This window comes from Dasypus novemcinctus, chromosome 6 (genome assembly GCF_030445035.2).
Source record: "Dasypus novemcinctus isolate mDasNov1 chromosome 6, mDasNov1.1.hap2, whole genome shotgun sequence".
Lineage (NCBI taxonomy): Eukaryota > Metazoa > Chordata > Mammalia > Cingulata > Dasypodidae > Dasypus > Dasypus novemcinctus.
In genome coordinates, this window is record NC_080678.1 from 10896131 (window position 1) to 10912495 (window position 16365).

Here is a 16365-nt window from a genome sequence, read left to right on the forward strand (position 1 = left end):
TCCCTTGCTGGGCCTCCTGGGGAGTGACCAGCCACGAAATGGGAATAGTAAATTGTTGGTGTCTTGTGACCTGGGGATGGAGTGAAAGTGGGAGGGAGTGGGGACGTTGGAGGTGGGGGACTAAAGCAAATGCAGTAGAAGAGACTCCTTCTTTTAGGGGTGCATGTGCCTCTTGGAGAGTCTTGGAAAGCCCAGAATCACAAAAGAAGACACTGAGGGAGAGGGGAGGAGAAAGGGGCTGATGATACAGCATCTGCTCACTCCACTGGTACGGACATGCATGACCTTAAGAGATGCAACAGAAGAGCACCCCATTTCTCTCCAGAATGCTACTTCATGCCTTGTTTGACTTGGGGAGCAGGGCTCCCCTAATTGGAGAGGCCAAAGCCCTGGTTTGCGGGTCCCATCACATCAAGGGACGTCCCTTTGGGAAGATCCGTAGGAGGCTCACAGGTTGCCAGTGCGCCTGGAGGCCCTTCTCGTCAAAGCCCTGGTGGGGCGGACCCTCCCTGGAGCCCCTCCTTCAGCCCCTGGGCACCACCCCTTCTCCTGGAAGCCCCAGGCAGTGACCCTGCTCTACCTGGAGGGTGAAGCTCTGCAGGAGCTCGGCCCTCAAGGCGAATGAGTCACATGCCCTGGCCAGGAGCCCCTTGTTTTTCAACCTGAGTGTGCAAAAAGGAAGGGGTTTCTCTAGAGACCTCTTGTTTATTTTCCATTTCTTAAGATTGTAGTCCTTCACCAAAAGGGCCTAAGAGCCTCCTTGCGCTTTTGAAATTGTGACATCACATCTCCCTGCTCTGTCTGGGTCATAATTGGTAGGCGGTGTCCTTTTCGTATAAATGCCAGCATCTGGGCCACTGCCACTTACCTTCCTGGCCCTAGAACAAGCTGTTTACCACATGTAATTGTCATCCCTGTGCAGGATTCTGCAGAAGGCTAGACAAACTTCCAGAGAAATGTGAGTATTTATCCAGCACCAGATTTTGTCGTCATAAGAGCACTTTGGAGCCAAACAACCTACGGGCGTTTTACTTGCTTTTGTACTATGTAGCCTACACGCTGTAATTTCTGGAGGGCTAATTAGTCCAAGATACACCACTCCGCTGTTGACGACGTCAAGGAAATTAGAAGTCCCACTGTGGTGAGCTGAGCAGAAACAATATTCACGTAAAGGGATTTAAATCTTGAAAGCCATGATGTCACACTCCAGTGGCAGGGCCACCAGCTGCTCATTGGCTTTTAAATAGGCCTAAGCCACCTGTGAGCTTCAACTACACCTGTATTGGGGTTGCTTTTTAGGGTTTAGGAAAATACAAATGTGACATCTCCATTCCAAATAGTTATCTCTTGGTTCCCAGCAAGATGCTCTTGGTTTTGGTGTTTCTAAGGGAAGCAAACGCCTGAACGTTCTTCAGAGTTCAGGGTAACTGCAGAAAATAGACTTCTGGAAGGGAATTATCCTAATACATCTGGTGTGAACTTGATTATCATTTAGATTACTTGGTCAATAGGGAAAACGAAGCTTTGCAATCAGCGCTGTAGACAGCAGCCCTGGCCCATAAACAACCAATCCTGCCCTTGTCAGTGGGCCTGCTGCCTCTCATGGCGCTGTCAGCTGTCTGCGTGTTGGGGCCACCTGTCCGTGTGTGCACACACGTGTGTGTGCAGGCCTGTGTGTGTGTGCAGGCGTGTGTGTGTGCAGGCCTGCGTGTAGGCCGGGCTGGTAATAAACACCCACGCGTGTTTAGCGAGGTGGCTGGGATGCCGCGGCCTGGGTTTTACTCGGCTCGTGCTCCAGAGCAGCCTGCAAATCTCCATACCTGGCTGTTGGCTGACTTTGAAATGGAGGCAAGGGCTGAGCGAGCCTGGCCTTGCCAAATTAAGTTAACAACAGGCCCTGTAGTTTGGATACAGTAACGAGCCAGAATGCAAAAGATTCAGGGGGAAAAAAAGGATTTTTCAGAAATACAGAAATGGGCAATATACTTAGCAATTTCACTGAAAAAAAAAACCTCCTCCATTTGAATGATTGTGGGAGATGAATACAACTTCAGTTCTCTTTCCTCCATGTTAGCAAATTAGAATGCACGAAGCTACCAGGAAAATCTGTAAAAGACCCATAAGCAGGCTGGAAATGATCCTCACCAGTCGCTTTTCCTTTATGAAGGCAGGATGTCCATTTTAAGGAAGTTGATAGTGGGGTTTCACTATTTTTGAACCAAGTGTGTGCAGGAAGGGTTTCCTTCCCGTGAACCGAGATGGCCCCTGGTTCCTTGAAGAACCGTCACCAGCTCGGCAGGTCCATGCAGCGCTAGTACCTACGCCCGGGCTGCCCACCCCCCCACCGCCGCTTCCACCCACTGCCAGGAGCATCTCTCTTTGCCGAGGCTCAGCTCAGCTTTCTGCTAGGAAGCCGTTCCAGACCCGCCTGCTCCTCCCTGGTGGACCTGACCTCCCCCCACCCCCCCCGACCTCTCCCCTTTCCCTGTGGACCTCAGTCCTTATTTTTCTGATAGTTTCCTTTGTGTCCCTACAGCCCAGCACCAAGCAGGCGAGAGATGCACAGCCGTCACATGAATGAGTTGCCTGAACCCGAGGTCTGGGCACCATCCTTAATTCTCCCCCAGCCCCTCACTCATCTTTGAGTCCTGAATCCTCCCACTGCCCAGCCCCTGAGGCTCACTGGGTTGTAATCACGCCGTGACTGGACTCTGGCTGCCCTTTCTTTGCATCTCCTCCACCCAGTTCACGGGTTGGAAAGCAGCTGGCATTATCTTTGTACAAGTGCAAATTAGATCTCCCATGTGAAACACCATGTAGTTCTTACTCCGTGGACCAAAAGCTCAACGTGGGTGCTTCCCAGTGCTGGCCTCGCATTGGAATCATCTGGAGATTCTGGTTCTGGACCATCTCCTCTCCCAACAGATGAAGCCTCATGAGGACAGGAGGGCTCTTGCCTGATTTTTTTCTCTACGGCATCCTCTAGCAACATAGTAGTTGCTCATTAAATGTAGAAGGAGGGCAGAAGGAGTATCTGGGGAACAAATTTTGGATTGGCCTCCCAGGAAACAGCTGAGCTCTGGTGCATGGCTCCCAGAATGCAGGGGTGGTGGTATTCCAGGCTAACTGCCTGCGTGGACTGGGCTGATGTGGCCTGAAGCCCCAGCTCTGCACCGAGCAGGACAACTCAGAGCAGGAGTTGGGCCTTTGAGCCTCCTCAACCCTAGATGGCAAGAATCATGGGCGTGTTACTGGGTCTGAAGAAGAAATGAGATACCGTACAGAGGCATCCCATAAACGCCAGCAGAATTATAAATAATGAAACAGACCCCTTGGGCCTGTCTCATTGCTTCCCCGCCCCGACCCCCTTCTCAGACTGCCGCGCGGCTCTCGGGCAGGTGCTCTTCATACTCTGGTGAGGGCGAGGTCCCTTACAAGGTGCCCTTTGCTCTCTTTCAAACAGCCTCCTCCGGGGAGGTCAGATCCCCTCTCCTCCTCTCTCCCCTCCCAGCTAGTCCTCAGTTGCATTTGATGCTGTGAAAACTCCAAGCCAGCGGCAACCGAGGTGCAAACGCTTCCCGCAAGGTGTGGGGTCGAGCCCCCAGCTGAGGAGGGCCCCCTCGGATACAGACCTGCTTGTTTTGCACCAAACATGGGCTGCTGGGCCCAGAGTTTAAACATCTGCTATGGCCCAGCAGGCTGTGGAGATTCCAAAAAAGAAAACAGTGGAGGTGCCAAAGAGCTCACATTTGCTTTTGTTTCCTCTTGGAAATAAAACCAGAACTTAATTGTGGTATCAGGTGCTTTAAAGAAACAAACTAAAAAAAAAAAAAAAAAGAATTTCCCAGAGCAGACCACATGCAATTGAACTGAGATTAGGAAAATCTTACAAATGCAATTTTTATCTCCTTGGGACACTGTCCACACTGGCCCCACAGAAACATGACTAGCTCCTGACTTGAATCTAATTCTTTATACAAGCTTCTTTCTCCCCATCTGAGAAGGAAACTTCAAGCAGCCAGCTGTTTGCTGCCCAAGACCCTGTCTGACTAGCTGACTCCCCATTTCTTTGGAGATGCCACTGGTGTTTTCCCGAGGCCTCGCTCTGGCCCTGTTTTGAGGGAAAGCTGAGGGTGGGCCGGGGAGGCAGCCGAGCACTGGCCTCGTTTTCCTTTAATCGGCAAAGTTCCTGTGGTTTCTTCCTCCCTTCGCCTATTTCTCCTCTGAGTCCAGTCTCTGAAGTAGCATAATGGTGCCATTTTTTCCTCTTGTGTGTGAAATAAATCGTGGAATACAAGCTCAGCCACTGTGTTGTTTTCTGTATTGTAAACAGTAGCTGTTGTATTTCTCTAGGAGGGAAAAATAACATCCTAAATTTTCTTAGTGTCCCTGTCTCTGTTCCACCTTCTTGGAGATTCTGGAAAAGTCTGCATATTCTGAAACCCACGAAGATCACATTTGCTCCACAGGAGAGTTGAGCAAGGGAGATGGGCCGAGCTATGGGAAACACCTTGGGCTCTTCTCTGGGGGTGACTGAGCACCCACTCCAGCTCTCCGGTGCTTTCCAAGGATGCTGAGCTGCCCGCCTGCTTATTGTGAATGTCCAGGTGTTCTAGAAAGCACAGAAGCTGCTCAGCCACACCCGGGAACTTTCACTGTGTGCCGAGCCCACGGCTAACCTGTAGGGCTGAGAGGCCCAAGGGGATTTCGGAGTTATGGCAAATGACCCCTGGACACAGTCTTTTTTTTTTTTTTTAATTTAAATAAAACATACTATTGGCTTGTAAGTGTATCCATAAGCATCGTTGTGATGAGTAATGTGCCTTGATACTGAAAAGCATTCCATAGTCACAGGGATTCTCGGTCACTGTGACCTTCCCAACTGAGTGACACTATGCTTTGCGATCATGTCAGTTTTGGTCCATCACGTTGGGATGTCAGAAAGGGAGCAAGGCGAGCTTCACATGGCGGAGGCGGGCATCCCTGGTGGAGGATGACCAACGACAGTGAAAGCCCCCGCTCAAAATGCTCTCGGGAGAGCTGGGGGAGTCCCTTGTCCTTAGAAGCAGCAAACACCTAGGATGGGACTTCTAAGCGTGGGGGAAGGATGGCATTTTAATGCTGCCCTGGCGCTGCCCCGGAAGCCACGACTCTCCGTTGCTAAGTGAAGCATCCAAAGGAGTCCCCATGGAGTAGCTGCCACCCTAGTACTGCATGCCCTCGTTTAGCTGCTGCCAGGACCAGCCCTGGGCATGCCACGTGTGGTGAGCCTCTGCCGAGTCCTGCAGTATCCGTGACAGCCCGTGGCTGAGACCAAGGGTCAGTACAGAGCTCGTGCCAGTGTCCACACCAGAGCGTTGCTCTAGAAATGGGTACATTCCATACCTTCCGAAATTAACCCTCTTTCCTGTTTTTTTTTCCTACCAGATAACTTGTTCAAACCCAAAGAAAGATGCATTTCAGAGAAGGAGATGCACATGCGATCTAAAAGGTACTTGGTTCGTGTGTGTCGTTCAGAGACATGTCTCTTTCTGCCTGGTCAGAATATCCAGTCCCCCCATGCCGAGAGGGCGTCCCCAGGGTGGCATGTCAGTATACAGCTGGGGGAGGAGAGTGGGGGGCTGGATGGACCCACGTGCCGTCCGCCAGGGCCTCCATTTCAGGCCCGTGTGTCCGGTTGGAGGTCTTCCTGGCTGCACATCTGAAAAGCTGGTTAAAAGGGGTGCCTTGGGCAAATTGCACCTCCGAATGTCGATGCTGCTCTTGGAAAGAGCTCAGGAAAGTGGTAGGTCTTGGATTCCGAACCGACCCAGTAATTGGTCTCTAAGAGATCCTCAGGCCCTTAAGTTGAACTTGTCTGCACATTCGCGTCGCGGCTCTGGGCAGGTGTCGTTTGTCACCATGTGCCTTTGAAGCTAGTTTTACGAGGAGGAGAGAAGCTAAAGGAAAGGCTCTGAACTTGGAAGCCAGTGGCGCGTGGGAGCCAGGGATGCCGCAGAGGGGCCACAAGCCGCCCTTGCTGGCTCTGCAGCTGTGGCGTGCTTGGCAGCCCACTGCCTGCAAATGCTCCCTGCTCCGCTTGGCTAGTTGCTCTTCTAGACTCCCACCAGTTCTCACCAGCCTGATGCACACAAAGGCTGCCATTCATTCTGAGACCGGCCTCCTAACCCAAATGGAATAGCTCGGCAGTGCCCGCCAAGGTCATGCAAGTAAAACGGCCTTAGTTCACAATAAAGTATCCGGCACTGGGAGGAATTATAATAATTAAATAAAATTGATAGTGCACTTAGAAAACCTAATGAAATAGGAAGAATACTTTTCTCCCCACGCCAGGCACAAAATCTCTGCTTTGACCACGATTATATTGTTTCCATGATAATTAGCCAACTTGGCTTGTCCTTAGGGAGAAAAGAGAACCTCCCATTCAGGGCCTGATTCACAGCATTCTATCGGGTTTTTAAAGGGCCACTGGGTTTTAAGACTTGCTGTTTCAGAAGTACAAAGTTGCCTATACCTTGGCCCAAAAGCATTCCTTTTTCAACTTAGTGAAAAAATTCAGCCAGATGCTCCCTGCCCTGTCCACAAGCCCAACGCTACCCTAACAGAGCCTTGCAAACTGAGCAATTAAACTATTAGCTCTCAGAGCAGCATCAGTGGACAGGGAACGTTCTTGCCCTACCATTTTACTGAAGAGGCAACTGAGGCTCAGCGGGGGCCGTGTGAGTTGGATAACGCTGCATCCAGAGCCGTGGGCCACCCCCCCACCTGAAGCCAGGTCCCCTCTGATGGATCCGGTAGCTGGGTTTTCACTGAGCTCTGTGCCTTTGCCTGGGTGCTCTCACCCCAGCGCTCAAGCCTCACTCACCGACAGAATCATCAGGGGCTTGCTTTGCTTTTGCATCCTTCACTATTAATTATATTGTTAAATTCCATGTTCAGTGTCCACATTCAAACAGTGGAGATAAAGTTCAAGTCCCTCATGACCAACTACCCCAGACCCCCACCCAGTTCCTGTCTCCGGAGACGTGGGTCATTATCAGCCTCTCCTGTGTCTCCACATCCTTCAGGCCTTTCTTTTTTGCCTGAAAAGAGAGATCTATTTGCCTACATACAATTATATCATTTTAAACATAATAGGATCAAACTATATCATTTTTTGTAGCTTGCGTTTTTCACGATATATAGGTCCATGAGCTTGTTTCCTAAGTATCTGCAGAGTGTCCTGTTGTATGGGCGGACCATGATTCACATGGGAAACTTCCTTAACAAAATACTCCCAGCTGGGGACCTTTAGGCAGGCCTCTGACCTCTCTGGAGTTTGGGCTCCACGTTTTTATCATGACAGCAGGTACTGTATGCCTCTGGCCATTGTTGTGCAGATTAAATGAGATAATCCTTTTCTAGTGATCAGCCTAGCCTAGCTGATAACCAAGATAATGTTACAGCTAATATTGGCGTCCTTATTTTATTCTTTGTTGTAATTATTTTAACAGCTGGCCATCTTAAACAGATTTTGGCTGGCTTTTAAACACAAAATGTAAATGTTTTAACTGGAGGCCCTGTGCATTTCAAGTCCAATGCTTGGGCTACAGTGAGTCTACTGTGTCAGTGCGTTCTAGCAAAATTTTTTAGTATCACCACATAGACTTTCTAAGAGGAGGTAGGGGGTAGGAAAGAAGGGTCCAGGAGAAGGGCCCCTTGGGTTCTGCTTATAACTCAGTGTTGCCCAAGTTTACAGTGGAACAAGGACATAAAACCTATGCCTAAGTTTAGTTGGAACCAGTTTAACCAGAAACACCATAGGGCATACAAAAACATGAACTTATTCCAGTATAACTCAGTACTTTCATTTACTTCCCGTGCCTTTTCTGTCAATTGAGTGGCAAAAGGTATTTTTGGGGTTAGTGTAAACCTCCCAATTGGCAATGCAGTAGGTTTGGATTCCTTCATTTTGTAAGGAAGTCATTAATTGTCACAGAGTGGAGGGGGGAGAGGCAGGAAAAGTGACTTCTAAGTAAATCAGTGGCCCCTCCAGCTTTGCCCCCTCTGTGCACTCTGCCCATCAGGTAATGCTCTGCCCTGGGAAGCACAGAGACAAGGAACTATGAGCTATCCTGGCAGCCCCTCCTTGGAGCTGTCAGGGCATCTGGTCGGGGCATCCCATAGTTTCGAGGTAATCCTTCCACAGCGGTTCTTCCCTTCGAGACACAGGAGCCTGCTGTCAAGACAGGAGGTAGCACCACAACAGGTACACGCTGGCAGCATAACATTCACAGTGCTTTCTGAATCTGTTTCAGAATCTATAATAACTTGCCGGAAGTTAAAAAGAAGAAAGAAGAACAAAAGAAAAGGGTGATCCTACAGAGTAACAGACTTCGTGCTGAAGTCTTCAAAAAGGTACCGACTCCTCCGCCAGCAGGGGGGGACATCGTGGAGCACAGATGCCGAATCTGAACTTGATGTCTTTGTTTTCTCCTTCGTAGCAATTACTGGACCAGCTTCTCCAAAGGAATGCAGTCTAACTGCCGGCTGCCTGGGGCCCATGTCACCGGAGCTGGGATGACCTTAAGTGCTGGATAAGCCATTAAACTTTGCATTATCTTCATTACCTGAAAACACTTATTTTTACTTTGGATTTTTTCATGAAAGAAAGCAGCTTTCTGGATTACCAACCCAAAACACACAGAAGCAACAACTCTAGAGGAGTCGATCCACAGCTCATCTTAATGTAGCTCCCTCGGCACTATCGCCTTCATTGTTATTTCTAAATTTTACCTTTTCATCTCATTTCCCCCTGCCCCACCATTTCTACAGGGTAAAAAGGACTTACATGCTCAAATTTTTACCAATTTCCTGGGACCAAAACCCATTACTTTTTTATTACCAATCCGACCTTCTGCCACTTCTGCAAACTCCAAAATCCTGGGCATTGCATAGTAAGCTTTAAACCTCTCTGGACTTGTGTTCCCTGTTCCACGGAACACCAGAAGCTGCCTTTGGAATCGAGGGGCGCGGTGGCAGACACGAAGGGGCAAAGCTGCCTGCGTTCCCCTGGGACCTGGATTGGTCAGAGCAGGCCTGGCTCTGCTCCACCTCCACTCTCAGCACTCTCGTCCTTTGGCTAAAGTCTATTCCCCTGGAAGCTGCGAGGGCAAAATGGGCTGAAGAAAAGGGTCAGTAAGTCGGTTTTCTGCCCTCCACCCCCAGAATAAGCTGTGTTGTTAAAAACCGCCAAAGGGCTCCAGCTGTGCTCTTTGTGCTTGGGCACATTGCAATGTCCATTATTTACAAACATGTGTCCTAGGAGTTAAGAATGAACTAGATTTTAAACAATAATGGAAATAAATGTGACGATTACAAAACTTAAAGGATTTGTATTTGACTTCTGTTATGGGCTGAGCAGCTGCCGTCTCTGAAGTGCTGCCAATGCACAGGTGCTGCGGCTTGCTCGGTCGGTAGAGGTGGGGTCTGGCTGCGGACGAGGGGTCGGTCCAGCTCTGGACGAGGGGTCGGTCCCGCTTGAGACGAGGGGTCGGTCCCACTTGGGACGAGGGGTCGGTCCGGCAGCAGACGAGGGATCGGTCTCACAAGGGGTGGCGCGGTTCGGCTGACGGGGTCGCCCGGCGAAGCCGGCGACGAAGGGGTCGCCCGGCGAAGCCGGCGACGAAGGGGTCGCCCGGCGAAGCCGGCGATGAAGGGGTCGCCCGGAGAAGCAGGCGACGAACTGGGGACAAGGGAGGCCAGGCCCTTGTCGGGGGCTCTCAGGACTGGAGGGCGCACGGCAGAAGAACCACCGCGGAGACAAGGTAAACACGCAAGTCCACTTTACTGAGGGAAAGGCAACAGTTTTATAGGGGCTGGGGAAGGCTGATTGGTCGAAGCCACGCCCTGTTCTGATTGGTTGCTGGCGAAAGGTCAGTGGGCGGTACTGGACGGGGGAGGGGTGGTGGTTAGGGATTGGCTGTCGCTGTTGCTGGGGGAAGGGGCAGGATTTAGGGATTGGTGGCTGCTGTTGCTGGGGTGGAGGGCAGACTGGATTTTTCCGCCCACGCCTGGCTGTTGCTGCTGTCGGGGGAGGGGAAAAGGGCGGGCTGGATTTTTCCGCCCACACCTGGCTGTTGTTGCTGTCGGGGGAGGGGAAAAGGGCAGACTGGAATTTTCTGCCCTGCGCCTGCGCAGGGAGAAGGAAGGCATCGTGTGGCGCCATCCGGGAGGAGGGGCGGCCGCGGAAGCATGGCTGCCGAGAAGGGGAGACCCGAGGGCACTCTGCGCCCATGCCGAGCTTCCTTCAGGGGTGGCGGTGAGTCCGACCAACTACCCTATTATGGGGGCAGTGGAATTAGGCCTACCGCGGCCGCTCCCCTCGCCAGGCCAGCAAACCACACTTCAGCCCGAGGGGTGACCGCATTTCCCCCTTCTTTTCAAATAAGGGCCAGGGTGGCAGCAGCAACAAGTAGCTGAAGCCCAAGAGGCAGTAAGCAATGAGGGAAGCGGGGCTGAAGAGGGAGGTGAGTATGATGGGGATACAAATGTACAATTTGGGGGGCGGTATCTTGCCGTTGCAAGCAAGGGTGGCCAATGTCCAATTCTCGTTGATCTCGGTGGCTATAAGGTCCATCTGTTGTTAAAAGTCCCGAATGACAGCGCGTTACAGGTAGTTGATCTCTTCTTGGCTGTGAAGAGCGGTAGAGGCAGACTGTGTGATGGTCTGGAGGATCACAGTTGTGAGGACAAGTCGCGTCAGGGCACCAGCGGCGGTGGTGGCGGCAGCGTCGGGAGTGGTGGAGACGTAGGCGAGGACAATAAGAAGGCCAAAGTCTTCATGGGCGCGAGAGAGGCTGATGTTAATGGGGCGGGCCGACATGGGGCGGCCCAATCTGCAACACAGTAGGGGTTCAAGCGAAAAAAGGAGGGGGGCGGGGGACGCTTTGGATGGCTGAGAAGAGGAGTGAGGTCGAGATAGGAGGAAGCTCCGCAAGCTGCGGGCCGGGGAAAGCGGGTTGCGGGCCGTTTAGCAGGGCTGGTGAGAGGGGTTAGCTTGGCCAGAGGTGGCGAGGGAGAGCATAAGGAGAAGGAGAGAGACTATGTTAATTGGCTCGGCAGCATGGCGAGGGTTGCGGCGTCTGTACTGACGGTAGAGTGCGAGCAGTGAACGGACTTCAGGGTTGGATGGTTGCCTCTCGGGGTGGAGGGTGAGCTGGCTCAGTTGGTGTTGGATCACTCGCATCTGGCGCCGTGCCCTGCGGGACATCCGCTGCTGAGGTGGCGGGTTTGACGTATCTCCCGGGGACCCAGATTGGCTGAGCGGCATCCTTGAGAGCGCGGCGATGGGAGCCGAGGTGCGCGGTGAGACGAGGGGTCGGAGCCGGTGGGGCTCTGACGGTGGTCGCGGGCCAAGAGAAGGCCCCGACGAGGGGAGGGCGGGACGACGAGCAGTGGAGCAAGGCAAAGGGGAGCAAGCGCAGAGGGGAGGAGGCAGAGGTGAAGGCAGGAGTGGAGGTGCTCAGGCACGCACTCCTGAGAGTTTTATTGGCGCCTCTTAATCATAGCGGGTCGGTATAAGCCCCCGACATGGAAGGAGAAAGCCATCCAGCGATTCTCCCAGACCGCCGTGGATCATATGAGGTCACCAAGGTTCAGAAGCAGCAATGCAGAGCGAAAAGATAGGGGTGAGAAGAGAGGAGAGCGTAGGGCTATGGTAGGGTTACTTCAGACGTGCAAGCGCGTGCTCCCGAGAAATCCAAGGCTCCTCTTAATCATAGCGGGTCGGTATAAGCCCCCGACATGGAAGGAGAAAGCCATCCAGCGATTCTCCCAGACCGCCGTGGATCGTATGAGGTAGCCAAGGCTCAGGTAGCAGCAATGTTGCACGAGAGAAGTCTCAAGGTGAGAAGAGAGGAGGGCGTAGGGCTGTGGTAGGATTACTTCAGACGTGCAAGCGCGCGCTCCCGAGAAATCCAAGGCTCCTCTTAATCATAGCGGGTCGGTATAAGCCCCCGACATGGAAGGAGAAAGCCATCCAGCGATTCTCCCAGACCGCCGTGGATCATATGAGGTAGCCAAGGCTCAGGTAGCAGCAATCTTGCACGAGAGAAGTCCCACGGTGAGAAGAGAGGGGGGGGCCGCCAGGTTATGGAGTGAGGCTGTGGTGGAGTTGCCTTGCCCCACGTTGGGCGCCAACTGCGACGGCTTGCTCGGTTGGTAGAGCATGAGACTCTTAATCTCAGGGTCGTGGGTTCGAGCCCCACATTGGGCGCCAACTGCTGCGGCTTGCTCGGTCGGTAGAGGTGGGGTCTGGCTGCGGACGAGGGGTCGGTCCAGCTCTGGACGAGGGGTCGGTCCCGCTTGAGACGAGGGGTCGGTCCCACTTGGGACGAGGGGTCGGTCCGGCAGCAGACGAGGGATCGGTCTCACAAGGGGTGGCGCGGTTCGGCTGACGGGGTCGCCCGGCGAAGCCGGCGACGAAGGGGTCGCCCGGCGAAGCCGGCGATGAAGGGGTCGCCCGGAGAAGCAGGCGACGAACTGGGGACAAGGGAGGCCAGGCCCTTGTCGGGGGCTCTCAGGACTGGAGGGCGCACGGCAGAAGAACCACCGCGGAGACAAGGTAAACACGCAAGTCCACTTTACTGAGGGAAAGGCAACAGTTTTATAGGGGCTGGGGAAGGCTGATTGGTCGAAGCCACGCCCTGTTCTGATTGGTTGCTGGCGAAAGGTCAGTGGGCGGTACTGGACGGGGGAGGGGTGGTGGTTAGGGATTGGCTGTCGCTGTTGCTGGGGGAAGGGGCAGGATTTAGGGATTGGTGGCTGCTGTTGCTGGGGTGGAGGGCAGACTGGATTTTTCCGCCCACGCCTGGCTGTTGCTGCTGTCGGGGGAGGGGAAAAGGGCGGGCTGGATTTTTCCGCCCACACCTGGCTGTTGTTGCTGTCGGGGGAGGGGAAAAGGGCAGACTGGAATTTTCTGCCCTGCGCCTGCGCAGGGAGAAGGAAGGCATCGTGTGGCGCCATCCGGGAGGAGGGGCGGCCGCGGAAGCATGGCTGCCGAGAAGGGGAGACCCGAGGGCACTCTGCGCCCATGCCGAGCTTCCTTCAGGGGTGGCGGTGAGTCCGACCAACTACCCTATTATGGGGGCAGTGGAATTAGGCCTACCGCGGCCGCTCCCCTCGCCAGGCCAGCAAACCACACTTCAGCCCGAGGGGTGACCGCACACAGGGGCCCCGGGGGCCTCCCACCTGCTCCTGGCCCCTCTGCCTGCTCTCCACCCCAGAAGCCCAGGCCGGTTTACCTTGTGCTTCCAGGTACCCCAGCGGAGAATGTTCGCCCAGAGGTGGATCAAGAGAAGCAGGGAAAGCGGCGGAGGGCCAGGGTTAGGTCCCCGAAGGCCCCCGATCGCACAGGAATCCCCTAGGGGTGGGCAGGCGGGGCAGGGCCGCCTGCTGCTCCTGAGCCACCCCCCTTCTCCCTCTCGCCCCCTGCTCACACTGCCCCCTCTTTCTGGGATGCCTTTTTTTCCCACATCTGCTGGAAAACCGCGTCAGACTCCACCTCGGCATCCTCTCCCGACAGCTTGCCCTCTCTGTCCCGGCCCCCCAGGGTGAATTAGGCGCCTTGCTCTTAGCACACGTTGCACCAGAGCCTTTGCCATCTGGTTGGTTTGAGTCTCTTGTGGACCCCAGCAGATTATGTTCTTAAACCCATCGTGAACCTGGGATTAGATTAGCTTAGTTTTGGGCCATCTGATTAGATTGCTCCAGCAGGGCATAGCCCAGGGTGGGTCTAAATCTTACTGGAGTCCTTCATAAACAGGGGAATCAAAAGCCATAGGCAGAAAGATCTGCAGAGACAGAGAAGAACCCAGAAGCTGAGACGCCCTGGGAACCAGAGGCTGAGAGGAAACCCCCTTAGCCAGCAGTGACGCAGCCAGGCCTGGAGGGGGGGGAAGGGGGGCCGACGCCACCATGTGCCTGATGACACAGCTGCAGCCGGGCTGACGGCCTCCCGATGATGCCTTGACTTGGACCCTTCCGCAGCTTCAGAACCGTGAGCTCTTAACCTGATAAATTCCCGCTGTGAACACCAACCCATTTCTGGTATATCGCTCCCAGCAGCTTTCAGCAAACCACCACACCATCCTGCCCACGAGTGGCAGTGTGGTCACAAGCAGGGACTCAGGGGCCAGGTGGCCTGGACTCCAGCCTCAGCGGCTCCCGAGCCTGTGACCTTGGCCAAGAGCGTCAGTCCAGGTCCAGCCAGGAGAGAGAAGCCACATTGACCCGGGGCGGGGGGGTGTCAATGTAAAGGTCATTAACCAGAAAGGGGGGGCTGGGGTAGCAAGGACTTGGCCAGTCGGAAGCAAGGAGGAGGCTGCAGGATGCTGGTAGGGGCAGCAGCCAGGACCCTGAGCAGAGCGTCCCCTCCCTCACCCCAGGCTGAGGTCTGGAGAGCGGTGACCAGGGGATGGCTGTGGCTCAGCAGGGGAGCAGGCGGTGACTTGGTGCTGTGCCCACAGGACTCTGGGATGTCCGCCCTCAGGGTGCGTGGGGAACTGCCTCTCCTGGGGTGCTCCGTTGCAGACCGTCGGGCTGTGCACTGCAGCCAGGCACTGGAGAAGCCGTGCAAGCCGCGGGCCCTGTGGAGGGAGCGCAACAGCTCCAGGGAGCAGCCTTTTGCTCCTACCATTTCTCTCCAGCTCCTCTGTTGACAGCACATGACATGGTGCAGCTGGCAGAGGAGAAGTGAGGAAAGGGCCCGGATCCATCTTCAGAGAGCAGGCAAAAAGGGTGAATCTGGAGCTGAGAGATAATAAAAATTAGCAACTGGTGCAGCTGGTTATTTAACCTTGCCTCGGTGTCCTCATCTATGAAATGGAGACGATGCTGGTACTTCTTCATGGGGTTCTTAAGCAAATAGAAGAAGTCAGCGTGTGTTGAGTGCTTAGAAAAATGCCTGGCCCAAAGCAAACGCAGCACAAATGTGTCTGTTCTAAGTAGAGGTGAAAAACCTGGAGTGCAGGAGCCTGGAGTTCCCCCCATAAGCCCTCTCGGCATTGACCAGGTGCTCCAAAAAGACAGTGGGTTGGAAGAACGTGGTTGCTAGGGCAAAAATCAAACAACCAGGATGCTTCACAAACTTGTTTTGTTTTCTTTCATGCTCTTCTTATGTTAGAAACAATTTCAGCATCGAGGTGAGCATACCCTTAAGGTTAATTCCTGCTTTCCTGAGCTTATCGGGAATCTTCTAGGATGCCACACTGAATTTTCACTGACATTTGTAGTGCTTTAAAAAGAAAACATTTTAAGCCACATCTGTGGTATTAAAGGGCAGTCTTTCTTTGTAAAGACATTGGTACAGCATTTGCCTGTTTTTCTTTAAATATCTTCAGAGAATCCAGAACTTCTCATAATTAATAATTTAAGTTCAGGGTCTGACCACTTCTAGACTGTTCTGTGACACTTTTCAAGAAGTGGATTTATGTCAGCTAACATTTCAGTATCTCAGGGTAAAAGGCTAGATGGAGGCAGCTTTCCCAAAATGCCTGTGAAGAGTTTACCTCTTTATAAACCTGATGCCAAGTCTTAAATCTAAAGAATAAATAGTCACCTTGAAATTAAAGACCCTTGAACAATGTATTTCTAAGGACAGTTCTTTATTAAGGAAGCAAATATTGGATAAGCAGATAAGATCTGCTTTGAGCCTGTCTTCTCTCTGGACAACTGCCTGGACAAGGTTGGAAATTAAAGTTTTGTTTTCTGTTCAACTGTTTTTCCCCCTTATCATTGTAGCTCTCAACTGTTGTTGTTTTCTTGGTTTTTAAATGCTGATAAGTGAATTTCAGATGGCCAGCATTTCTTTTCTGTTGTCATGAGATTATAACAGAAATACGATCTTGTGATAAATAGGGAATTAAAGGCATGTGGAATTATTATTAACAGCCATACCTTATACTTCTCAGGAACTGGCCCATTTGCTGGAGTCTCTTATTAAAATCAGAATTCAGGAAAGACTTGGAGCACTTAAAAAATTCTAAGCGGAATTTGCCATTGTAGCTTCACTAATCAAATTCTGTTCTCCAGATGATTTTTTATTTGGATCTGAGTGTGTTTTGATTCTGGCACAGAACAATCCTTCAATAACGCAGCAGGTAGTGGGTTCGAGACTCTGACCTTTATGTTAAAATGGCCCTGCCCATGCTGGACCACACAACATGTGGAATCGTTGTGGAAGCTCAGACAGGAGCAGCACCCGGCTTTGTCCCCATGGGGTCTGTGTCTTCATGGTGAAAGAGAAATTCCTATTTTGGTCATTTGTCCTCTCTGCCAGCAGTAACAAAATAATGGAAAAACAATTGCCTTGGGCTTTTTTGGCCA

The 16365-nt window shown here is 52.6% G+C and overlaps 1 protein-coding gene, 1 long non-coding RNA gene and 1 other non-coding gene across 4 annotated transcripts in view; all 3 read left to right on the forward strand.

Annotated features, from left to right (window-relative positions):
* C6H10orf90 (chromosome 6 C10orf90 homolog) overlaps positions 1-9368 on the forward strand; it is a 230509-nt gene extending 221141 nt beyond the window's left edge. For both annotated transcript variants that reach the window (XM_058298148.1, XM_058298147.2), the window contains 3 exons: positions 5428-5491; positions 8298-8397; positions 8484-9368. In XM_058298148.1, coding sequence (XP_058154131.1) covers positions 5428-5491; positions 8298-8397; positions 8484-8522 — 203 coding nt within the window. In that variant the 3' untranslated portion in view covers positions 8523-9368. The remainder of the gene's footprint in view (positions 1-5427; positions 5492-8297; positions 8398-8483) is intronic.
* Positions 687-3328, forward strand: LOC131278658 (uncharacterized). Its single transcript, XR_009186037.1, has 2 exons — positions 687-958; positions 2537-3328. It is a non-coding gene; the product is annotated as an uncharacterized lncRNA (long non-coding RNA).
* Positions 9369-12182: 2814 nt separating the features above from the next.
* Positions 12183-12256, forward strand: TRNAK-CUU (transfer RNA lysine (anticodon CUU)). Its single transcript has one exon. It is a non-coding gene; the product is annotated as a tRNA-Lys (tRNA).
* The last annotated feature ends 4109 nt before the right edge of the window (positions 12257-16365 follow it).